At 39.7% G+C, this 26663-nt stretch overlaps 1 protein-coding gene across 1 annotated transcript in view; it reads right to left on the bottom strand.

Annotated features, from left to right (window-relative positions):
- The window catches only part of lamc3 (laminin, gamma 3), a 107352-nt gene that overhangs the window by 37511 nt on the left and 43178 nt on the right, over window positions 1–26663 (bottom strand). Inside the window, exons 5-10 of the mRNA XM_067574284.1 lie at window positions 23708–23896; window positions 22532–22649; window positions 14294–14392; window positions 13287–13423; window positions 12006–12125; window positions 3576–3774 (exon numbers count right to left, since the gene is read on the bottom strand). Of these exons, the coding sequence (XP_067430385.1) occupies window positions 3576–3774; window positions 12006–12125; window positions 13287–13423; window positions 14294–14392; window positions 22532–22649; window positions 23708–23896 (862 nt within the window). The remainder of the gene's footprint in view (window positions 1–3575; window positions 3775–12005; window positions 12126–13286; window positions 13424–14293; window positions 14393–22531; window positions 22650–23707; window positions 23897–26663) is intronic.

Raw genomic sequence — 26663 nt, 5'->3', positions numbered from 1 at the left:
CCATAACTCGATCTTGCAGGTTTGCACTTTTCCGACATCCATCAAGTCAGACCTTTCCTCACCGAGGAGACTAACTAGCTCTTTGCTCATGCTTTAATAATCTCCCATCTGAACTAGTACATCTTCTCTCCTAGCAAAGTACAACTTTCTCAGAATGCTGTAACATACCTTTCCTTCAACGTCTTAAAAATTAAACCTATCGCTGTTTTTTCAGATGCCTTTCAGCAGCAGCCGACAGCCAGTTGCCCATTGTTACTGAGACTGTAAGGGTGTGATCCCTCAAGTATGTGGAGGCTCTACAGGACTGTTTTGAGCTAATGGACCGGAACATTCTCTGTGGAGCACAGGGAGAGGACAATGCAGGGCCCCCCGGCTGCATAACGTCAATTTTCATGCAGACCCTTCAAATCCATTAAATAGTTTGCTGTTTCCTGTGGTTCACTTAGAAAAACAAACCATGGAAAACAAAGAAAATTAAATCCCTTCTTAAGGAAGAAGAGGGCTTCCAGGGTTTGCTACAGGGAGGAAGTGAAGTTGGTCTGTGGGTGCTGAGGAGGAGAATTAAAGATAGAAACACAGGGGCAGGATTGAAGACAAATTGCAAGAAAACAGTGTGAAGGAGGTGCTGAGTGGGATGAGAAGGATTACTGGCTACAAGACATCAGGCCAAGTGGGGGAAGAGCACAAAAATAGAGTGAATGACTTAAGCCTGTTTTTGAACAGGTTCAACATGGAGACCAGGCCAGCTGTACCCACTCCCCAGGTTGCCCAGGCCTAATGAGATCTCTCCACAACAATGTGACTGATTACACTGCCGCTTCCCCACAGACTATCCCACTAGGGTTCACCTCTTCAGCCTCAGGCTGCCTCCTCCAGTCATTCCCATCTTCAGAATGACCACTTCACCGTGAAGGGTAAGGAGGAAAAGGCTCGCAGGAGTCTTGGTAGAGTGCAGAGTGGTGCAAGGAGGACCACCGGAAGTCTAATGTAGTCTAATGAAGTCTAATGAAGTCTAATGAAGAAAGAGCCGAGAGGTTTTCAAACAGAGAAAGTGGCGGTGGCATAAATAGCTGAGGATCGATGTCAACAAGAAATTTGACAGGTTTGACAGCACAGAGGATCATAAGAGATGAGAATAGATGATTTCCTATAGGAAGGAACTATATGTTCTAGCACAGGTTGTCTTTATGGTGTAATAGTCAGGCAGACACTACAGTATGAATAGTTTGGTGGAAAAGCTGATTTTGAGGCAATAGCTCAGGATCACACTGACTTAAAGGCTAGGTTCACTGTTATTTAAGTTTGTCTTAATACAATAGTCACATGCCTATATGTATATTGAACAAGTTGTAATTGTCAGTCTGAATTAGATAAATCAAGTGGGTATCTTCAAGTTATAATTTCCTTGTGTTACCATCGCTCCAGTGTGCATGGCTCAGAAAGAGATCATTTTTCTGAGGAAACAAAAAGAGGGAATTTATCACTAAACAGAGTGTAACTCTGGAAGATACCCACTTGATTTGTCTAATTCAGACTGCTGAAGCCTCATACCTTAGCTTTGGCTTAATGTAAGTACCCATTTTTACACAGAACAAGGACTGGATTTAATGTCCCATCTCATACATTAGAATCAGAGATCTCTTCTATGGGGCATGTCAGTATTATTTTAAGACAAACTTAACTGCATCTTGGGTTTCAGCAATATATATACATATATGTAAAACAAGCAAACAAACAAACAAAAAAGAAAAACAACTTGATTTCAGATGTCTCAATATGTTGCACTTGACAGTAACACAAATAAACTCATGGTCATGGAGCATGACGCTGTCAAAAAAAAAAAAAAAAAAAAGCACAGGCTGGCACAAGACAACTCAATCAGTGCTTTAGTCTCACTTTCCAAATAGAGATGCTAATCAACTGTTTACAACACAAACAAAAAATTACAACTGGCACATGCACCCTTAATATAATCTAACAGTAGACACCAAGAAAACAAAAACAGCAGACTGCCAGCTATGAATGATGTAAACACCATCAGCTCTGTGTAGCGGGAACTGTGTCGCAGCTTGATTTTGATTGCAGCTCTGTTCTTTATCATAATATCCCACCTCTGATTGCTGCGGTATTTGGAGAAGTTCTGTTGCTCTTGGATTATAATAAAAATCCCCCATACCGACAAAGTCTAAATAATATTTAGATTTGTTGTAGACTTTTACTTTTTGTTTAGCATTTATATGCACTATATAAGCATTTATTAATGGTTTATAATACACAATAATGTAGTTCTCCTATGTAGACATACAGTATTTTACATTATTGCAACTGTGTTTTACTATACTGTCATCCATTATCTGTTTATACACTAGCACACACTTACGGGTGCCCACAGGAGTAATAAACATCATTAATGCCTATAACTACATTATAGTGTGCTATAAACCATTTCTTAAATGTTTATATACTACTTACTGTATAAATAAATAGGGAAGTTAAAGTGTTACCCATACATCTTTATGAAATTGCTTTATTTTCATATTAATTTGTGCAAGGAGAATGCATCATCTGTTCATATGAAAACAATATATTTGTTTAAATCAATGCTACTTTATATATTATTTTTGGTATAATGTTATTTTCTACTATATTCTCCTTCAATGGCCTAGTTTGCCTCATGGAGATCAATAATGTCATCTACTGGCTGTCTGCAGCTGCTCGTATCCAATTTGAAGCCCTGGTATTTCCATATAATGCTGCACGGGGACCGCTGTCCACTCATGTACCTCCAGGCCATGTGCCCACCCTACTGTGCACTCCATCTATTGCTCTGCATGCTGTCACTATAATCCATTTAGCTCTCCTTTCCCTGCTATGACCTGGTCATCTTTCAGTCTACATTCACACTCCTACAAACCTACACTCCTTTTTCCTATGTTATTGGTCCAATGTCTTTCATTACAAGAATGTATTTTTTATTTGTTACTGTTACTGTTGTTTGTTACTGTTGTTTGGTACTTGTTCCCCTCTATTCCATGATCATTTCAGGGTAATACAAATTTTGTCAGTTGAGAGTAAGTTTGACTTTTGCTCCCTGTTAGTATCACTTTCTTGTACTTTTGGTGACTTATTCCACCGCTACACACATTTCACTTTGGGTGAGACCATCTGCTAAATGTATAAATTGTAAAAATGGAAATGTAATGCTGCTGCTTCTGTACCTGCCAGATTTACATGACAGCCAGCGCATGGGGGAGCTGGCTCATCACTACATTCATATCCCGACATTCTGCTGGGGCCGTGACAGCGCAGTCAACGTGGGTGAGCTGTAATCAGTACATGGGTGTCCTGGATAGTCTGTACTCTACGGACTAACAAGGAACAAGTCAGGCAACAGGGAGATGTGTAGACGCAGAGAAAAGCTAACAACTCAACATCCATTCTAATGTACATATTCAGGCAAACGCTTTGGTATTTTTCCAGAGAGACTCAAGTTCAACAGCAGCAAAAAAAAAGAAAAAAAATGCACACATGCAGAGACTCACAAAACTGACAGCCCCATGCCTGCATCCTTGTACCTGACAATCCAGGATTTCCTCGGTGTGGGGCCTAGGTCACGGTCAAGCACCGGTTGGGGTGAAAGGTCGGCAGACACGGTGATTCCAGAGCCTTGGAGGAACAGAGTGACGTGGTCGGGGAGCAGCTCGGGGGTCTCGGAGGTGAAGGTGATGGAGAGGAGCTGGCCGTAGCTGTAGACTTGGTGACCCAGGAATTTCTCTAGTGGAGGGCCAAAGGTTGGATGTTAGAGAGGTGAGCGGAGTCAGCTTTATTATTGAACTCTCAGCTGACTGCCATCAGTGTAAAAAATACAGATATAGAATTGTGTGTGTGTGTGTGCAAGTGTGTTGTAGTGTGGTTTTTGTGTACATTTAAAAATATTCTGCCTGTTCCTCTCTCTTCCTGCGTGTGTATACGTGAGGGCAGAGGGGTACAGGCTTTTTGAGCCCACATGGAGCACTACAGGAGTCTATGTGTAATTACCCACCCTCTCATCTCTGACTCATTACAGCACATTAACAGGACTTCAAAGAGCCTAGCCACCACTAGACATCCCCTCAATCCGCTTCCAACCTCCAAAACTTGCTAACAGAAAAACATACACAAGTTGTATATTTTATATATATATATATATATATATAGATAGGCAGACGTCTTTTCTTAATACGAAAATATTATTGCAGAAAGTCTTGCATTCGTTATTCTCTAAAAGTTCAATTTTCATTAAAAAAAAAAAAAAAAACCTTTACTGCCATTCTCTACCAGCTCCGGATGAGTGAGTGGGTAAAACTGACAGGTTGCACGCTTGGTTGCCACCTTGTTTTTGAGCGTAATCGTGTGTGAAGTACATCTTGAGCTCTTCTGGGGGTTGGGAGGGCAAAGGACTTGAGTGGGTGATTTTGCTTGCGAGGGACCTCTGGCGTCATTCAGAGCAATTCAGCTGTCTGTTCGTCTAATATCTGCTCATCCAACAACCCCCTTTTTATCATCACTGCCGTGCCCTTTTGTACCTCTACAGCCCACTCTCGCTGTGACATCCTCGGCCAGATTATTAATGTCTTTATTTGACCCGCAGCACTTGTGTAATGCCCAACTTTTTGACGCCCTGAGTTGAGTTTTTTGGCTGCTATTGGTAATTTATTACAAAGTGATGTGTTAAAGGAATTAGTTCTTACTCTTTTCTTTTAAAGTAAAAACAATGTTTTTCATATATTTCATCATATTTTCATCATTCATCATTAAATACATTCTATGGTCCAATATATAATGCTATGTGCTTTGCCAATCACTTAATTTGCTTCATACATCTGTTGCAGCTTTTTACAGTGTTTACATGAAACACATCCTGCTTCAATCATAATTGTTAGCTTTTAAACCATTTCAATTTTAGTGTGAGAATACAAGAATGAAATGTAGCGCTGTGTTATTTATTTTTAGCATTCAACTGTGGGATCAGTACTTGTAGGAAATGGAAAAAAAACAGACAGTGATAAAAGAGGAAAGGCTTCAATTACATGACTAATCAATAACACTTTCTGTTCTAAGCCCAATAAGGCATCATTCATGTCAATGTGACTTTGGAATAGATAATTACAGCCAATCAGGAGCAAGGGGAGCGGCTTAACAACCACCAATCATCGCCAGTGAAGACAAAACAGTTTCTCAAGTGAAATGAGCTGTCACAAATCTCAGTGTAGTTTCAGAATCAATACATATTGATGACAAGGAATAAAACAAAAATGAGCCAGTCCGGAAAGAAAAGAATTATCCAGTCCAGAAAAAAACTAATTAGGCAGGAATGCCTTCAATGAGCCCTCTCACATCTAAACATCTCAACCAGTGGAAAAACAAGCAATATGCAAAGGGTGAGAGGTCTAAATGAAAAAAAAAAAGGCGATCGATATTCACTCTTGAGTCCGACAAGCCACCCTCATACCAGTGTAAATTTAGAACCAGACACATAAACGTCTCAACAGGATGTGGTGACTGGAGCTTAACAATGTCTGCGTGTCACACACACACACGCACACACAAAAATGTCCAATATTAAGAACAGAAAACATTTGACCATGTGCACTCCAGAATGAGTGGAGCATTTTCTAATCTGTATCAGCAGTGATCGGCAGTAAAGCATCATTTGTCTGTGCTTTCTAAAACTGTTACAAACCACTGTTAAAAAAATATGTTATATGATGTGATAACGCTGTGGTTAAGGTCTGGTTAGGTTTAGAGAAAGATCACTTTGTTAAGGTTACAGAAACATGTGATGTGGGTTAATAATAATAATAACTTTATTTATATAGCACCTTTTAAAGTTAGGTGACCTTTGTAGCCATGGATACAATAACAGCCACAGGGTTAAGGTTAGGGGATGATCGTAGTTACGTTTTTTAAAATAACTGTCCCAGCTAGCAGTTGGAAATGTGACACTTGTGGTTGGAAACAGGAAATGAACAGCAGCAGTCTCATGTGGCAAAGTCCACTGTTGGGTTCATGCCTCCATCCACCCCTCGTCTTCTCGACAATTTGTCGACATATATAGACGTCATCTGAACTGCGCTGCTGCTTGGGGTCATAATAACTATGGCTGCTAGATGGCATCTGTCACTCAAACATAACAATACTGTAGGTCATTTTTGGGTGACTGACATTATGACCTATTGTGTTGTTTTTCTTGGGAGAACAGTCTTTTTCTTACTTATGGCGACATGTTGTCTACAGATGCATAGGCACTATTTCTTAGGTAGAAAAGATTATTAGTGTTAGCTTGCTGACTGAAACTCTTTAGCAATTGTTTAAAAAAAAAAGTTGATACAATGTCTGGTAAGGCTGGTACTCAGTGGGATTGAGAAATGCATTGAGGAAAATGGTAGATGTTGATTAGGGAAAAAAGGGAATAAATAGAAGAAAAAATAGGAAAACTAATGAGATGAAAAATAAAATGACATAAATGATATAATAAAATACATCAACTGGTTGGATGTGAAGGAAATGTATAAATCTTTATATTTCTTATTTCATTGATTTTTTATTACTGTATTATTTATTCATATATTCAGTTACATTTTTGTCTGATACCTTTTCCTGACTTTTCTGCGCTTCATACCTTTGAGGAAATCATTTCTGTAAAACTACAACATTATTGATCATCACCCTCTTTTATTCGCTACTGAATGTTTGCCCTTTTATAAAATTTGATCCCAATCAGTCTTTTAGACATACACCACTCAAGCACCACTCAACAGAATAGCATCTGGCAGCAAATCATCACTGTCGCATTAAGTTTGTAAATGAGAACACCCTCAGCAGAGCCACTATTTTGGGGGGAGAGAGAAAAGGCAATTACCTATGTTCGAGGAGTGACGCACTGTAATAATGAGTAATATAAGAAACTCATGTTCACAGAAAATAAAAGTCAACAGATATTACTTTTGAAATGATTAATAGGAAATACATACTGCACATTCCTTGCATAACGGTGGGTAATGAGCCCAGTAATACTACTGTGTGACTAAGCTAATATTCTCCCCTAAAGTGCTCCCTTATGGTTGTCAGTGGTTTTGTTTCAGATGTAGCTTGCTGATCATTAGTCTGCTGGGGTCTGATCTGCATCAGTGTAATTCTTGGGTGTTCTTCCCCCGTCTATAAGGACAGAGGTTCCAAAGCATAATTACTCAGAACTCTAATAGACCATCAAGGGATGGCCCCAGCGGTGGGCCCCTCTCTAAAGTAATGAATCACCATGAAAAAAAAAATGTGTAAGTGTGATCTACTGTCCGTGTATTACCATGGTTTATATTCATTATTTTATATTATTTTATCTCTGATGACAAATAGCAGAAAATGAAAAAGTTTAACCATCTCTAAATACCACAGCATGCAAGCTGCACAGATTATTTGAGAATGTATCTCTTCACACAATGCTGAGATTTGCATGTTTTTTTTTTTGTAGCATTCAGTGTAGCACCTAAACCAACAATTTTAATAACTCATCAAGTCATTTACTAAAGGAATAGTTTAACATGTGTGGGAACAGACTTATTTGCATTCTTGCTGAGAGTTAGAAAAGGAGATTGATATCACTCTCAAGACGAGACAGTTAGATTAGTTTAGACTGGAAACAACTTGCCTGGCTCTGTCAAAAGCACCTGTAAACCTCATTAATTAATATGCTATGTCTTGTTTAGTTCATCCTTAGAAAAACCTCAACTGTAAAAATAACAATTTTGGTTTTGTGGAGCACAGACAACCTGTGGAGACTCCTGATAGTCTTCAACAACTAGTTTTAGCATATACTCCCCCTAAAAACCTCAAAAGTCTGCGGTTTCACACGTGGGTTTTTGTCTCAACATTTCCCAAAATGTCAAACCATTCCTTTAGGAGCAATTGCCAAACACTCTGATTTGAGCTTGTCCAATATGAGGATTTGTTGTTTTTCTCTAGCTGATATCATTGTACGGTAATTGAGAAACTAAATAATTAATAGAAAATAATATCAAATATTAATATCAATAATACAGATTCATTTATTTATTTGAATCAAAAACCAACATTAACAAAAAAAAAAAAAAGAAACCAAAGCTTCAGTCTGTGCCACTGTATTGCTATTTTGTTTCTATGAGACTGTCAGAATGATCTGAAGTCCACTGACTGTACCGCCGTTGACACTCTGCCAGGAACACATAAAGCCGCCATCACAAGTGATACATGCCCAAATAATGTTTGGGGAATGGTGGAGGAGCTCACGATCAATCAGAGGGTTTAGACTTTGCTCCAACAAAATTAAATCAACTCCATTTCAATTAAATCACTGCCGCCTCGCACAAACACAAGTCCCACTGAGGCTCTCGCATCGACCGGCATGCAGATAGTTCGACGGCAAAGGCTAGATGGACAAACTTTAAACTTTCAAACAGTCCGATACTGTCAGGACACCGAGATTAACACTAAACTTCACCGCCTGCAGGTGCAATATACGTGAACAGAAGCCTGAATACATGAAAGGAAGAAAGTTTTAGTCATATATTCAAAGGCAGAGTTAAAAAAGTATTCACCACATATGCGGACAACCTCACAGAACACCCACAAAACTGATAGTGATGATTTGTCTTAGATAATAATCTTGATATAATAGAAACAAAAATGCGTTATTTCAAGACTCAAATCTATCTGGTATGCTTCAGGGAAGTACCAAGAGACAAAGTCGAGTGTGGAGCTGAGTGAACCCAGGGTCGCCTTTGAGTAAAGATCAGCTCAGAGGACTGCCTCAGCTCTGAGGGTTCATGTCCAACCCACACATAAGCCGTCTAAGAGGTCAAATGTCAATGACGAAGTCTTTTATTAGCAGGTGTTAAGACCGAAATTATTATTGTATAATTTTTTTTTTTAAAAACACAAGGGGCTTGGTGTGGGCGTATTTCTACAGGTACATGTGAAAAAGTTTAAAAAGTCAAATTTGAGTGACGCATACAGCTTATCAGACACCAAAACACTGCACAAGGGTTTAGAATATTAAAAGGAAATATTTTATAACCATGGAAGGCAATCTACTAGGAATTTACATACAAGTGTAACACCATGAATGAATGAGTGAGCGTCCATATCTCCCCATTTATATGAATCATAGCGCTGAAACAACACACATAAAAAACACAGAGCTCTTGGAGAGAAATCAGGGAGGTTAGGACGAGGCTAAAACAGTAGGCTTTTTGCCAGCCCTTTGAGCATTGCCATTCGGAGTTGGTAGAACCGCTGCTGCTTTTACATGTGGTTAGACAACACATGTACAACCAAGTTCATTCGAAGTATTATGAACCCTTTACTCTCCCACTCGAGCTGCACTTAAACGCTCCTTCACCTTTCATCTGCTTATCTTTCTCTGTACTCTTAATTTCCTGTTTATATTCTCTCCCCGCTTTCTTCATCCATCTTTCTATCTCTCCACTCAATTTTCTCTTTACCCTTTGCTACATCTCCTTTCTGTTTTGTTAAGGCCACCTGACTTCATTGCACGCAGTGGTGCAGGTAGCGCTCATGTTGTTTGAGGCTCTTGAATCAGAGTGACAGGTAGCCTGAAGCTGCTCTTGTGTATCTTTACTCCTCTTAGTCTCTCTTTCACTCCTCAACTGAACACAAGAGCAGCCATACGCTGCTTCCTTGCCTTCTACTAGAGGGGTTTTCATCGAAATCTTTATTTCCTTCTTTCCTCCTTTCTATACACCTTTCTTTGACTTTCCCTGCTGCTTCAGGCTTAGCAGGTTGGCCTGTACTGCACATATGAAAACTATCAACACTGCAAGCTTCTCAAACAGATGGCTGTAAGGACTAATGTTCGATGATGCCCCCTTCAGCATGAAACACTGCTCAGCCGAGAGAGCCACAGTTACTGTCCAGCAGATTCAAGTGGTGTCCATGGCTCTTGGAGGCAGGTCAAAGCAACTGTTTAAGGAAGTACTTCATGTTTGTCTGTGATAGATCCTGGCAGCTGCGCTCAAGTCTTCAGTATGTTGAGTCACCACGGGGACTTGAACTCCGCCTGTGTCAACTGTCAAGCAGATGTCCAGGATCAGGAGGAGGACAAGTGGCAATGCACATGCTTCAGAGAGATGACCGTGTCCCCAAGCGCACACACGCATACACATTCACACATACCAACATGTATATTACTTGGACACTTGACACACCAGTAATGGGGGGAAAATAGGGGAGAGGGCAATTTTAGATGTTTACAGGAATGAAACATTTTTCGTGTAGTGAAAAGGAAGGAACAATTCTGATGTTATGACTGGGTCGGTCATTCAATAATAGAGGTGTCGAATGACTGAGAGTTGAAAAGGGGGGAAAGAGTGAAGGCCTGACCATTACGTTGTCAAGGGGAATTCAGGAAGCTCAACTGAAATTCTGTCTCTCTCTTTTTCTTTCATGCTATCTGCAGCTCTCCCTGTCTGGTTCAACAACTCCTTGTCAGACACTATTGAAAGAACTTGTGTGACATCTTGTCCTCTTGTCCTGCATCGGTTTATATTTCTGGAGCTGGGTGAAGCACGCAGATCCCTGAACACTCCTCTCTCTACCAATTCAATTTTTTAAAAAAGCCGATGATTGAATCCTGTCCCTTATGTGACAGGCAAAGCTCAAGACAAACTGCGGTGACATGAAAATCACAGAAATTGTATGATGTTCGGCGTTCAGTTGTCAGTCAGAATTATCTCTTACTTTGGTGTAGAACACACTGGAGGGATTTCAGCACCAAATACAAATTAAAAGTAAAAAGAGGAGAGACGGTGGCGTGAGAGAGAGAATTCCAGAGCTGAGTCTGCTTCCAAAGCCGATGCCGCTCTGGTCTAATCTTTAAAGTAACTGTACACATGCACCACTACGAAAAAAGGCAAGAGAAAATTAGATCATTAATGGGGATGGCAAGGCAATAGTTTTGTGCATTTATTATATAGAGGAAACAACATGAACAAGCACTGTGCAAAGTAGATAAGCAGGCTGTCACAAAGCTGCTCTCGGCCACTTGAGCCACTAATCTGTATGTGGTGGCCTATAGAGACGTCACTATAGATAGTGGGAAGAAGAAGGCAACTTTAAAAAACATGATTAACTATGTACATTTATAATTACACACATAGACATATGCTATATATATATATTGTACTGTAGAGCATGCAAACACTCATTATGGACTTATGCTCATGTCATGTGTATACACACACAGACACAAACAGTCAAACTTGCACATCCACGACTTATCGACGCATTCATTGTGACGTTCTACAAATTATGCCTGACCACCAGGCTTTGTCACATCCTCTTTCAGCTGCAAGCATTTCATCTTTCTAAAAAAAGATGCCTCCAAATGGAGACGTTCTCTGTGATCACACATTTTGGGAATTAAACCTCCAGGATGCCGAGTTAATGGGATTGCTCCTGTTTTGCTTCTGGCTGCGGACTGCATGGTGGCTGGAGGGGCTATGAGTTGATGCCTAGAACCGACTTAGTGGAGACAAAAAGAAACCAAGCCAATTTTCACTTTGTTCCTTCTCCAGCATGGCCAAGACATCCAATTCCATCAGGCCTTTGCTGCTGGGGCGGCTGATAGAAATGGGCCCTAAGTCCTGTAGCTGGGCCAGCTTATTCCCCTATCTTCTAATGGCTCTGATAAGGGATTGGAGGAAATGGTGTCAGAATATCCGCCGTATGACCCACTGCCAAAGACCCTGATTAATCTCACTAAGGAACAACAAGAACAAGCTATGGGTATTACAGATGCTCTACTAACACATATTTACAATAACAGTAAGAACTGAGGGTTTATTATCTAATAACATAACTGTCAACAATACTAAAACATCTTCTTGGGGACTGTAAGCCATCGACCCAAATTGGGGTAACGATTTGTCGTCATTGATGATCTGAAATCTCTATTATTTTCCTTTCTGACTCACCAGGGGCTTTGTAGAAGCCGATATCTTCCTCTGAGAGAGGCAGCAGGTAGACTTCTCCTTCCTTCCACAGCAGGGGGTACTCCTGCCCAAAAGAGAACTCTCCCACCCAGCCATCCTGATCTGGAGGTAAAAGAAGACATTTCAAAACACTTGTCGCAGCTAATCTCCTCTGTATCATAGCAGATCAGGATAAATATGGTGAGTACAAGAGCTTACAAAGAGTTTAAACTTTTTGAGTTCACAGAGAATGTGTCCAGATTATTCTTTTACTGGTTTTACTTTATCTGTGATTGATTTTTTTGTATGATTTTTTCATTTGTCAAGAACAATGCTCAGGATAAAAGTCAAGACAAAAGATCCACACACTGCACTGAAAGCTCCCAGCTAATTTATTTTAATAGAGCAACGTTTTAATATAACAGAGATCTTCATCAGGCATTGCTAAATAAGCATTACAAAGCAAAACAAGCAATATACAGACACAAACACATTTATCGTTCAGGTGGTTGTGATCTGCATGATTGAGAGTTAATCTACTCTCAGACTGAACCAATCAGACCAGAGCTTGATGACACTGTTTGATATTCCCAAAGACCAGGGGACAAGTATCAATGCTTGTCAACAGAAAAAGAGCTGCAAATGTTAACATAGGAGGCTAATTTTCATCAGTTGTCCTTGGCCACATGTTAAAAATGTGCCCTAAAATGTGAATAAAAACAACATACCTGATGAAGTTAACATATAAAAAGAAATATACTAACAAATATCATGTGCAGGTCTGCACACACTCACAAATAAACTAATACACATGGTAATTAAAGGAGTACAATAGTTCAACATTTTTGAATGTATGTTCTCTTTCTGAGAGTTAGATGAGAAAATCAGTATGACTTCCATATCAGTGAACATGAAGCTAGCTTAGCATAAAGACTGGAAGCACCTTGCCTGGCTCTGTCCAAAGAAAAGACCAGGTTTTGTACAAGCTATGAAATATGTTAATTTGTGAGCTTTAGAGGTTCTGGTAAGCTGTTTTACAGTTGGACTGAACCAGGCTAGCTGTTTCCACCTGCTTCCAGTCTTAATGCTACGCTAGGCTGATAACCTGCTGGCTTTAGCATCATATTTAACATATTTAGACCAGAAAATGATATCAATCTTTTCAACTCAGCAAGAAGGTAAAAAAGCAAACAAAGTTGTTGACCTTGTTCATTTTAGCTTGATGAATCACATCCCACAAGAATAAGGGAACCTCACTGATGGCTGATGAGCCTGAAACAATACCTTCAATGAAATTAGAAGTGATGTTGACAGCAGCATAGTGATTGGACGAGGAGCAGGCCAGAGAGTGGCCAAAGCAGAAACATGGTTGGCAGCCTGCTGGGTTTACTTGTTGTAAGTTGAAAAAGCCTGGCTTGCATCTGTGGATACACACACACACACACACACAAACAAGCATAAAAAGTTATCAACATGCAGATCCAGCACACATACCTCATTGCAGCTATTTACCACATCCTTGCTGCAGTGTTATCCTTACTAATCTCTTTAAGTTGTTCTCAGTGCAACACTCAGGGGTGCTGAATGCTGCAGACTGCAGAGCTAAGGTAGAAGTGACCAAATGATGCTCAGCTTCAAGGACCCTGAGCTCTGACCTACAGACAGTAGCTGGCATATGGGTGGGACAGGAACACCGCTAAAAATCAGCCACTACACTAGTCACATTACACAGGAGAGGGGCCTGCTCAACGAGCTGTGAAATCAGCAAAAAAGTCAACAAACAGGGAGCACAGAATAATTCAATAGTTTCAGACCTGGGGCTGTGTGTTTTGCTAATGTCACAGTGAGTTTATCTGTTTGATCCTGTATCCCAGAGGAACAAGATAGCAACAGACAGGGAGAAGCAGAGACTTGGTTATTGGCATATTGTAACAGTCATGTTCACTGTCCTGGTCATCAAAATGATGGATAGTCCCAAAACTTATAGCGTTTTTTTTTTTTTAAATAACTCGTTTTTTAGTATTCTGCCACAACTGTAGGATGTGCTGACCTGTCTGAATATTTTACAGTGCTGTTGAATCTAGGAGTGGTGATGTAAATGTTTTATTCTAAAACATAAGACTTAAAATGAATAAAGAGCAGACCTTGCCAACATACTATATTCTGTGCATGAAGTGATGAACTGTCAGTAATGGCTTTGGTTGTTCTATTGTGCCAGAGACTACAAAAACAGTTGCCTTGGTAACCACAGGTCATGTGCGTACATGCGTGACGTAAGCAACAAGCCTCACCTGCCACAGCTCTGTCCCTCCACATTTGGCTTACAGTGACAGCGTCCATCCAGAGGAGAGCAGTCGTCCACACTCCCGCTGGGATTACACTCGCATGTCCTACAGGCAACAAGCGAGATGAAGATAAAAGGTTTAAATCCGCTGCACTCAGCTAACATGTTTATGTGGGAGAAAGCGTGTAGCTGAGAAAGAAGACAAAGGTTGTTTAGCTTCACTGATCTCCATAAAGATACCCCCCCTCCGCCCCCCCACCGGCCCCAAGGATCACAGATGGTCAGCTACAGTACAGCAACTCTTGAATCAGTGGGGTGTTGTGCTCAAGGACACTTCAGCAACATGGATACTTAATCTGGGGCTTGAACCTGGGTCAATGGGTTTTTGTCATCACTTCACTCATTCAAAAAGTACAACAAGGGTTTATGCAAATCATCAACTCTAAGATGCTTGATTTAGTGCACAATCCGTCATAAAAATTTAAAAGTCGGTGTAAACAACCTTGATAAAAGCAAGTGAGTAGGTGTATGGGTCAGCAGTGACTTGGATCATGTCAAAATTTGTTTGATCACCGTCATTGATTGATTACTTTTGTTTGAAACTGTAACACAGAATCTATTTTTTTAATGAGGTGCTATTACCAATAATTCAATTATCCCAAGGCAACTACTACTTGTTTCTGCTCCAGTGGTCTGAGTAATTCACACCTCAACTCAACAGCCTGATTTTGCTGCATGAATGAGAGAAAGCAGTGTGTGTGTGTGTTCATGTATGTGTATGTGCTGATAGGATTTTGGCTATATGTGTGAGAATAATCCAGTTATCTCTGATATTACATTTTTTTATGTACATTTTTGGTTTGTAAATGTGTTATTGCCACATATTAATTGACAGATATTCAGAAAAGGAGATGACTTACAAAGGTTACATATAAGTGATTAAGTGATTTTTTTTTTGTGCGCTTGGGGGCAGCAGACAAAAGCTGTAAATGCAACACTGACACATTATCACCTTTTAAGTTAATATAGTGAACATGTTAGCAAACAGTTGCCTATTTACACATCGGGCAGATATGGAGCAACATTAACATTTATGGAGTTGCGTTTTTGGCCACCTCACACATGTAAGTCTAATATTCCTTTAAGCTTTAGTTTGGTCTCCGCCAACTACTTAGAAAAACTCACCATTGAGTCCTGCAGCTGCTTATGCTCCACTAGATTCAGCAGCTTGTTGATGACTTTGAGAACCTGTTGTTTGGTGCTGGGAAGGTAGCGTACAGTGGGTTTATCAGAGTGATGAAAGTGCTGTGACTGTGCTATGTGTGTTGTTGAGAATGGTCTCCCATAACTCTGCTGTGGCCGCATCTCTTCTCTCGATTTCTCTGGCTTTTGACTACCATTTACGGATTTACTGACTACTGATTGTGTGTGATTTACTTGATGTTTCAGATTACTGAAATTTGATATTGTTCAGCTGATCTTCATTGGTGACTTCCCTGTGTTACCACATTGTCGTTTCCTCATGAGAGCCTGCTACGGCTAGCCAGCTAGCCTACTGGCCATACCAGTCCACCAGTTTGCTAGCCAAACACCTAATGTTAGTCTACTAGCTTGCTGGCCCGCCAACAACCCTACTCTGCACCATGCAACATTGTTAACATTGTTACTACTTATTGTGTTCATCTCCTTCTCCAGCATCATGCCTCCACTCACCTCTAGAGCCTCCACCTTAGTCACCAGATCTGCAGCACATTGACTCAATGGTTGACTTAGCAACATCCAAGCTGGCTCTTGGCTACATCACACTCCCCTGGCTTGGCACTACCACCATCGGAGAGCCAGAAATAGTGAAAGCTCCACCAGTCCCCCTGAAAGATCTTTGGCCCAGCTTGGGGGCTAAACCAAAGAACTTGCACTGTTCTACTCCCTCTGCCACAGAGGCAGACACAACAACAACAAGAGTGCACCAGGATCATTGTGCATGTTGGGTCAAATGACTAGGAAACAGCGGCTTGAGGAGGATTTCAGGAAGATTTCTGACATCTGGCTACACTCCTGTCCACAGGTAAAAGGATCCTGATCTCTGGTCCAATTCCAACTCTTGGACTTAGCTACAGCCTCTTCACCAGGCTTCTCTCTCTCTACAATTGGCTCAAGGGAGAGTGCACAATCCTTGGAATCCACCTCATTGACAATTTCAACCTCTTGTGGAACCATAGTGAATACTATAAGAGAGATGGACTTCATCCCAACTGCACTAGTGCACACTTTCTCTCTGCAAACATGGACATTGCCATCCTACACACTGTCATAGTTGACTGAGAAAGTCCATGCTCCCACAAGGTAATCACATCACCCATGTCAATAGAACAAAGTCAATTAAATCAGTTACCTTGTGTGGTTACTACAGTCTGTCATGGCCACTACAAGGCACTACAAAACAAATAGCCTACTCCCTAAGCACTGTTTTCAGTTTAATTGCATCCCAGTTAACATTTGCAACAGGCAACATATGAGATCCACTAACCATCAGTTAAACTGTACTACTTGTGGTGTATCTCCAAGTACTCTGACAGAAAAACTGAATGGGAAAAAATGGATATGGCACTTCTCAATGTTTGATCACTAAGCAATAAGACATTTGTTATTAACAAACTCATATCTGAAGATAAACTTAAAACTATTGTATTAAACAGAAACCCGGTTAAATAGCAACAGACCTGATGTTCTTATTGATATGTCCTCTCCATGCTACGGTTTTGAGCATTCTTGAGCATGGTAAAAAAGGCAGTGGGACTGCCGTTACATTTGCTGATGCCCTAAACTGTAGAAATATCCCTACTGGTGATTTTGTTCCTTTGAACATCATGCTATGCTAATCCCAACCCCCTGTGTTTGTTATAACAATATATAGACCCCCCAAACAGTGTCCTATCTTTTTAGATGACTTCACCGTCAGTACCAATTATGATAACAATAAGGTGATATTAATATACATGTGGACAATGCAGCCGACTCTAAAGCTGTTGAGTTCTAAAATGCATTGAGCTTTATGGATTTTATTCAACACCGACTCACAACCATGGTCACACGTTGGATCTAATTATTACTCATGGTCTAAGGATTGATACATCCACTGTAATTGACATGGCAATCTCAAACCACCAATGCATTTTTTTTCTCTGCATTGTTATCATCGCCTAGCTTTGTTGCTAAGCGGGTTGTTAGGAAACGTCATCTTACCTCTGAAATTGCTGAAAATTTCATAAATAATATTAATAACATACCCCCACAGATCCTCCCTTCCTCTTGGGATGATTTAATCAACAATTTTTATAATAAACTGAAGACTACCATCGAAGCCAAAGCACCAGCCAAACTTAAGAAGATTAAATCTAAACAGAAACCACCATAGAGAACTGGGGATATTATTAACTTAAAGAAAAACTGTAGAAAGCTGAATGTCAATGGAGAAAAACTAAGCTGTAAGTCCATTATGACATTTTAAAAGAACACCTCACTATCTTCAACAAAGTAATTAGAAATGCAAGACAAGCTTCCAAAAATCATAATAATCCCAGAATTTTTTTTCTAAATTATTGACAGCCTCATAAATCCAGCTAAAAAAAGCCACTCTTTCATCACCTTAACATCAAAATGTGAAGATTTTGCAGCATTTTTCAGAAACAAGATAACAAAAATCAAGTTGGATCTAAACCATATTATACATAATGTGTGTGAGCCCCTGTCTTTGGACACCTTCTCTCTGCTTAAGACTGCTATGAATGATTTTGCTACTGTTGATAAAGAAATGCTCAGGAACTAAATAATGCAACTAAAACCCTCCACCTGCTCACTTGACCCTATCCCCACCATCTTTTTAAAGACTCTGTTTAGTTGAACTGCTAGCGATTGTAAATCACTCACTGCTGACTGGTATTTTCCCCCTGGTACTGAAAACTGCTATTGTGAAACCTCTCCTAATGAAAAGTAACCTGGATCCTTTAGCACTAAACAATTTCAGGCCAAATGTCAAAATTTTCTTTTTTAAGTGAAATTCTTGAGAAATTAGTCTTAAAACAGATAAATGATTACCTAAATTTTAACTGCATATTTGAGAAGTTTCAGTCTGACTTTCATCCTCACCATAGCACCGAGACAACACTAGTTAAAGTTGTAAATAGCCTGAGAACAAACATGAATGACAAGAAACTCAAAAGAGCTGCTTTTGATACAGTCGATCAAGACATCCTTATTAACAGACTACAGAAGTGTGTTGGCCTCTCTGGCTCAGTTTTAGACTGGTTTAGGACTTTTCTGTGCGGCAGAGACTATTTTGTCTCCTTTTGTGACCACTCCTTGGCTAATACTAGCATAACATGTGGGGTGCTTCAGGGCTCCATTCTGGGACCTGTGTTCTTCAGTCCCTATATGCTGCCACTGGGAAATATCATCAGAAAACACAAGATTAATTTTCATAGCTATGCCAATGATACACAACTGTACATCTCTTTATCACTCATTGACATCAGCCCTATTGATAAACTGGTGCAATGCATTGACCATATCAACTTGTGGATGTCATATAATTTCTTGCAATTGCACAAAGATAAGACTGAGGTTTTAATTATTAGAACAAAGGTCCTGAGAGAGATACTGTGCACTAACTTAATATCCCTGGCACAAAACGTCAAGCCCCTGGCAAATAATCTTTTGTGCTTCTATACCCTGATTTGAATTTTGAATCTCCCATCGAAATATTGCTGAAGTGCAACTGTGTCTCTCAGATACTTAAAGAATAAGGCAGATGCTGAGAGACTTATGTATGCTTTTTTTTCCACTAGCAGGCTTGATTACGGCAATACTCTCCTTCCTGGTCTACATAAGAAAGCTATAAATCAGCTACAGATCATTCAGAATGCAGTAGCATATGTACTGACCATGAACCACCAGAAGGAGAGCACACCTCTCACCTGTCCTAAAGTTCTTTCACCGGCTGCCTGTCAGTTTTAGAATTGACTTTAAGATCCTTTTATTGGTGTTCAAATCACTTAATGGACTAGCGCCTGAATAGTTGTCAGACATGCTTTTAATTTATGCTGCCTCTAAATCACTCAGGTCCTCTGGTGCTGGCCTTTTAGTTGTTCCCTGGGTGAGGACAAAGAACATTTAATGTCTGAGGTCCCTGCCTCTGGAACAGCCTGCCAGAGGAGCTGAGGGCATCTCAATCTGTTAACACCTTTAACAGAAATCTTAAGACATATCTTTTTAGCTTAACATTCTCTTAATCCATTCAATTTTAATCTACCCTCTTCTACTGTATTATACTGGTCTCTCTGTTCTACCATGTCTATTATTTCCTATATTATCATTTCCTTATATTACTGTTTATTTTCACTGTTTTGTTGAATTTTCATTGTATTGTTGTATTTTCATTGTATAGTTAAGCACCTCGTATTACAATTTTCCATGAAATGCGATATAAAAATAAAGTTTGAGTGATTGATTCATTATGACAGTAAAGTTGTGGGCCATAAAATAAAATTTAAGAAATAGAAGACAGATGCTTAAATGCCTATAGAGCTGATGGGATCTGCAGAGTTGGTTGATAAGTCTCTGTGGGTTTGTCACCATGAGTGACTCTGTTCATATTACATGTAGTCATTTGATCCATGGTTCCTACAAAAGTAATGATTACAGCAGCTTTAAAGTAACAATAATAAACATAAAAAGCATTCATCTACATTGTTTATCAAAGCTAAGACTGAATGCCTATTTCTCTGTTATTCCAGTATCTGTTGTCATAGGATCCACAGAAGTGGTGGTAGAAATAATATTAACACCAAAAAGTCATTGATATGCCATTCAACACCATCACAATTTAGCATTCCTTCTGCAGGTAGAGGGGGTCAGGGAGAGCTAGGATAGACTTCTTATGAATATAAATACTACAACACACACACACACACACACACACACACACATATACACCCTCATATACATTTACATGCAGACTCATATGCACATATACTTAGAAGAGAGCTCTCAGGTCACAGGAAGTTGGAATGTGCTTTTCATCATCAAAATGTATGCAGCGGGTCAGTGCATCTTCACGCTACAACAAAGGACGCAGACAAATAACCAGACTGAGTCTGTGACTGTGAAAAACCTCAGGTAAATCAGTCTCACATCTTAGGAATGAAAGCATCTCTGGCTATCTTAAAATCAATTTGAGCTGCTGCACTGATTCTTGTAGCTTACAGGAGCTAAGTGCAAATATGGAAAAAGCAATATTTCAATCAGTGTGTTAACTTTGTACTTGTTCAGGGCATCACCTCAATTAATAAAAAAACAATTGTAATTAGTCATTAATCTGAAGATTTTGATCTTTTTCCAATTACTAAGTATTTTATCTCTGCAAGAAAGAAAACCGAACATCTCTTTAGATAAATGGGAGCATTGATAAACTGTACACTAAATAATACAATGCCATTAATGAAGTGAAACACTGGAATTAGTAAACCATGAATAAATTGAATTATTAGCAATCTATAAATAGCCTGCTAATAAATAGTTGGTGACAATAAATACAGATTATGGAGGTTTGGGTCAGTGAATCCAAATTAACACGGGGCAATGCTACGCCGGACAAAATATAACTACACTAATCTTTCTTAATGTAGAACATACATTCATCTATCGTTGGAGGAAAGTTATTGAGGCTAATTTTCTCCTTGGGGCTGGCTACAGCTAAAACTGATCTCTGAAGTTTCTGAAGGGAGGGAGGCTGGATCTGGTCACTATGGTAACAGATGGAGGAGGCTGTATGGTCCCTGGCTTGGTTCTAAGGGATCTTCAAACACCAGGTCTTTCTCTCCTGTTGGTCAGGATGGCTGGCTTACCAACCAAAACACTGACCATGTGCAGCAGGAGGGAATTCATGGTAACAGTTTGCAGGAATTGTAATCTGAACATAAACTGCAGCAGCTCTGTTTCAGATGAGGGAACAGTTTTTTTAATGCACTTAATCATTCATAGGAGGATGACGGAACTTGTTAAATCAAACTATTAAGCAAATATGCTTAAAGTTTAGGTAAAACTGTATGAAGTATAGAAAAATGTGGTCTGAAGCGAAAACAGTTTGTGTTGCAAACAATTTTGGCCTTGACGCCAGCAGCAGGCAGCTGAAAACAGCTGAAAACACCTGTCTGCTGCAGCTAAAAATGACACTGAGAGTGGTGAGCGTGAACTAAAACAGCAAAGTTGTGGGCCGTAAAACCACAACGATGAGCTAAAATGTGCTAAAATGTTCCATAGAGATGAGAGGAACTGCAGAGTCGGGTGATAATTCTCTCTGAATTCGTAGCTACGAGCAATCCCTCTCACATTACATCTAATTTGATTCGATGTTTATGTAACACATTGATTAGAGAAGATTCACTATACATAATTACGTTAGATTGGGTTGTAATTCACCTGTTGATTGCATTTGAAATAAAATGTAATCCATGTAAATTTTTGTAACTGACAGCTAACCAGAATACTGTAATATGAAATTTGCTTCATGAAATACAAATGATTTTCTTTGCAGTATGGAACCATGTTGATTGATCTGATTGTGATAAACATCAACACCATCTTACTGTCTTCTCAGTGAAGACAACAATTAAGAAAACATATATGTATAATGACCAAAAGAGGCAGAAATGAGTGACTTATATTTTTTGATGCCCTGTTCTGACTTTGATTGAAATGTTTGTTGAAATGTTGATTAAACTGAAAGGTTGATTTTTCCCCTAGTTCATGTTTCATGAGGTCTATTTCAGAGCTCTGTATTGCCTTGCTTGTTAGAACCGTTGTTAGCAGTTTGATACTGCTATTTGGCACATTCTGGTACTTGCTGATAAGAAGGTCACTAATTCACAGTGGTGTCATATAGAGAAATGAGAACCATCTTGTTTATGGCTGCTTTGTAGTTTGATGAATTCTCACTTAGGGAGGTTGGATGGCATAACTGCGAAACAGGTAAGACTCATTAAACAAAGCCTGTGTCTGTTTTAGGTGGCCTAGTATCATCCTTTATCTGTTTATTTCTCTAGGTTAGGAAACCCAAACCCTTTTGCTCTTGTTTTTGCCACCACTTTAGCTCCATTTGAAATATCTTCTCCACATTTTCTTTCTTTCTGTGTGTTTTGTGTGTCAAAATGTTCAGGCATCTGTGTTTATGACTATGCCCGTTGCTCACCTGCAGCCACCAGGGCCAAGTGAATGAAAGCCAGTCCGACATGTGTTGCACTTCTCCCCTGTCACACTGGCTCGACAAGCGCACCTTCCTTCTTCATCGCACTGTAGACTCACTGAACCTGGGAGGGACAGCAGATGGATAGTGCGAGAAGAAAAAGAAAAGAGAATGTAAAAGGTACACAGAGAGAAGCATAATAGGGAAAGAGGGAAGAGTATTGTCAAGAAAACTCAGAATCTCAGAATCCATAAAGTTATTGAAAAATTACATGAAATAGATCAATATACCATTAATAATATGTTATGACGGGGATAACGGAACACCTCTTATTGAATTCCTGTTCATAAACCCCCTGAGATGAGCTTAGAAGAGAAGGATATAAACTTCCAACCACACTGCAGCTGACATACTTTATATTTAGTTAATGGAGAAAAAAGACCAGCTGTGGCATTGTGGACATGAGAAAAAAAAAAAGAAGCCTGATGGAATCTGCTATAACCTTTGATCAATATAATGGACTCCAACAGCTCTGCGCAATCACCTTACACCATTTAGGAAATGTACAGGAAAAGATAGCTGATGTATTTGTTCATTTCTCTCTCTCTGGTTCTCTCTCTTTACCTTGATGATGGTATAATCAGGAGCCCAAACATTTATGTCCCTAAAATGAGACTGCATTCAATGAGCACTGATACTCAATGCTCTTCTCTTCATTGATACTGTTCAACTGGGTAAATTTACAACAGCAGGGCTGAGAAAAAGTAATGGATTTCTTTAATGGTCATTTGGGAAAATAAGGCGAAGAATAAATGTGATGAGATGTGCAAGACATGAGATGAACAAGATTGTATAAATTATGAATCGGAAAAGATTCTTCTCTTAGGCAAGGTTTGGCAGTTGAGTAGTAGATGAATTAGTAAATATTAATGTGGTGTTATTAATGATTTAAAAACATTTGGCCATAAAATTTGCAACAATTAATCCTATAAATCCTTTTCATCTGTAGCCAAATCTTGCTTATGGTACCTCATTGTGCCAATACAGCATTCCAGTTTAACAATGATTCAGTGCTCTCATGCCAGAGGAAACAAAAGAAGTGAGCAAAGCACTTGGCATGGATTATAATTGGATTCTTAAGTTATTATCAAAACAATTAAGGGTTTTGTATCTGGAGTTTACCATTGATATTGCAGTTGCAGGGCAGGCAAGGCTCTTCAGGAGACCTCCTGTAGTGGTTCTCTTTGCATCGCTCACAATGGGGCCCATCAGTATTGTCCCTGCAGCTCACACAGCGCCCCCCACTGCCAGTGCTCCGGTACTGCTCCATGTCGAACACGCACTCGTTTGATCTCCCACTGCAGTTACACTCTGCGAGCGAAGGAAAGGAAGGAAGAAGGAAGAAGAGCAAGAGGTCAAGTAAGGAGAGTATGTGAAGAATGAGGGAAGAGCAGCCACGGGGGACGAGGGAGGCAGAAAAGGCAACAAGGTAAAAAAGAGAGAAGACAGAAATAGACAGAGGGAAGAGACAGAGGGAGGTTATATGTGTGAGAGATTATGTGTTCTGGGATTGGATCATAATTTAGAGGCTCGTTGCTAATCTCATTTCACACAGGCCTAATGAGGAGCCAATCGGCTGTCAGGGGGCACTTAGATAACAGTAATTCATGTTTATACAAGAGCAAATTACTCAGCTGATAACACACCATCACAGCTCTCATACCCCTCACATCAAATCCCTCCTTAGTTTACCAGTTACCCTGAGGGGGGATTTAGGGGAAATTGCCCATTTTATTATGAATCAAGCTCTCTGTTGTGCTGGCAATAGCCATATGATTATCCCTCCCTGGTAATAAGGAGTCTAAGTAGTGCTCACCTCATTTCAAAAATAAAAAATGATCACCAGTTGCTTTAAAATCTATGTTTCATTTTGCTCTAACTAATGTTGCATTTATGGAATTATTATGAGTAAATAAGAATTCACTGAAGTTTTAGAAAACCCCGAATCCTGTATAATTAGACTCCTCTCAATATAAGAGGAGTCTAATTATTGACTCCTCTCATATCTAAAATGTTAGACTCCTCTCAATATGAGAGGATTCTAACATATTAATTTTGACCAGTAACAAGCTGATCATAATTACTACATCATTAGCGGTTAAACCTGTGTTAATTGATTTTTGGCCTCTTAGCTATAAACACAACACTGACTTATTATCACCTCATAAAGCTGTTATGGCAAATATGTTACTCATTACACATCCAACAAACACAGAGCACCATCAGCATTTATTTTGAGTTGTTTTTCTGGCCACTTGATAAATGGAAGTTCAATATTCACTCTTCTTCTGGCTGTGTTTTGGCTTCCACCAACATCTGAGGCTAATATCTGGCTCTTTAGCGGCTACATGCTCCACTATGTTCACCAGCTAATCACTAATTTCTATCTTTCTTGTGGTGCCGGGCAGCAGTGTTGGGCAGTGACATCTTACTTAGTAACAAGTTACAGTAATGCTATTTTCAGGAAGTAGTAATATAAGGGATTACAGTTTAAAAATCAGTTTATATTACAGTTGTTAATTACACTCATGCTCTGTTTATTCGTGAATTACTTTAACATTGTCATCTATTTACTGTTTTAGTGTCTTAGGAGCTGATTGGAGGGTTGATATAAATTTTGTCTCTGTTCAGTGGACAGACTGGTCCAGGAAGTGTTAGCTTGATGCAGGGACTGGAGGTGAGGTGAGGAGGCAAGCCTCTAACAAAGAGGAGAAATACTTCCCAGGAACATCATATGTACCTCCCAGTAACTCCAAAGTTGTCGTATTTACATGTTGTGCCTTCTTGGCTGCTGGTGAGCCTACATGGGATCATCTGGATTTTGTTCAGAGTTGGAAGGAGTGTAAACTCTGCAACCTCACATTGAGGACAGGACTTCTGAAGGGCTGTGTGTTGTCACTGAAGTCTCTAAGCTGTTATGGGGTGTGTGTGTACGAATTAATCTTTATCAATGGATCTTCAAACTGAACTGACTATACTCAATCACCATTGTCACTGAACAAATCAGTAGCTTTTAGCAGTGGAGCTGCTATGATTCATAAAGCATAAAGCATATTAAAAGACCGTCAAAGCTACAGAAACAATCATAATCTAATTACTCTGTGTAAATAATAGGCTGCTAAGCTATTATGTGCAGTACTTATATGGGCTAGTTTTGTACTGAACTGAACGTGACTTGACTAACAAAAGCGCTGGATGTTGGGCCATATGAACAATGATGTGTTCACTTACTGTACTGTACATACTGTAGTACATTTGAGCTGTGATGCAGCTGCTTAGCTTAGGAAAAAAGGGAATGAACAACGTAGTCACTGACTATGAATCTTTCAAGTGAACTGAACGAAGCAAAGTGTTTTGTGATTTCTGCCTTTAACCTTTTGAAGTTTGGTAAATATTGAACCTACAAACGGTTAGTTGGCTGCTTGATAAACCACAATGTCTCGCTCTCTATTCTTTTACATTTGTTACATAAAGAAGACGAGAACTGTGGATGTAGATGTTTTGTAACTGTTTAAATGAACCTTTAATGGAGCTGTGCCGAGTAAAGAAAATGTCACTCCGAGCCACTCCTTTAATATTACACACAGTATTTGGACATATTGTTCATTCAAAAAATATTGATTACTGCGCCTTTAAACATCTTCCCTGAAATTGTAGCTTTGATGGATGAATATGTACTGCAGGAACAAGTAGCCTTTGCACTACTAGGAGCAGTCTTTTGAAAACAACATGTATCTTTTGACAAATGCTGAGTCCCTTGTCATCACATCTGCAATCCCTCTGCCTGTGGGGCAACAGAATCTGACAAAAACTGACACTCCACAAAGAAAGTTGCTGCAGCATGACTCACTTCTGATTGGCACTGGTGGGCAACTAGAGCACAAATACGACCAGCCAGCTCTACTTGTCAGCTCCCATCCACTTTATCTTTATCATGCCAGCTAGTGGTGCTGCCACTGCTGGTCAGGCTAGCTGATAGCCAGGTGGCAGTACTGTCAACAACAGCCTGAGCCTCTGTCCTCAAATCCGTGTTGACTCTGACGTCTCCTAAGTAATCCTTGATGTCTACTGTTATACT

The sequence above is a fragment of the Thunnus thynnus genome, chromosome 19, assembly GCF_963924715.1.
Source record: "Thunnus thynnus chromosome 19, fThuThy2.1, whole genome shotgun sequence".
NCBI classification, from domain to species: Eukaryota; Metazoa; Chordata; class Actinopteri; order Scombriformes; family Scombridae; genus Thunnus; species Thunnus thynnus.
Note: the sequence above shows the minus strand (reverse complement) of the source record. Positions and strands in the feature narration are given on the sequence as shown.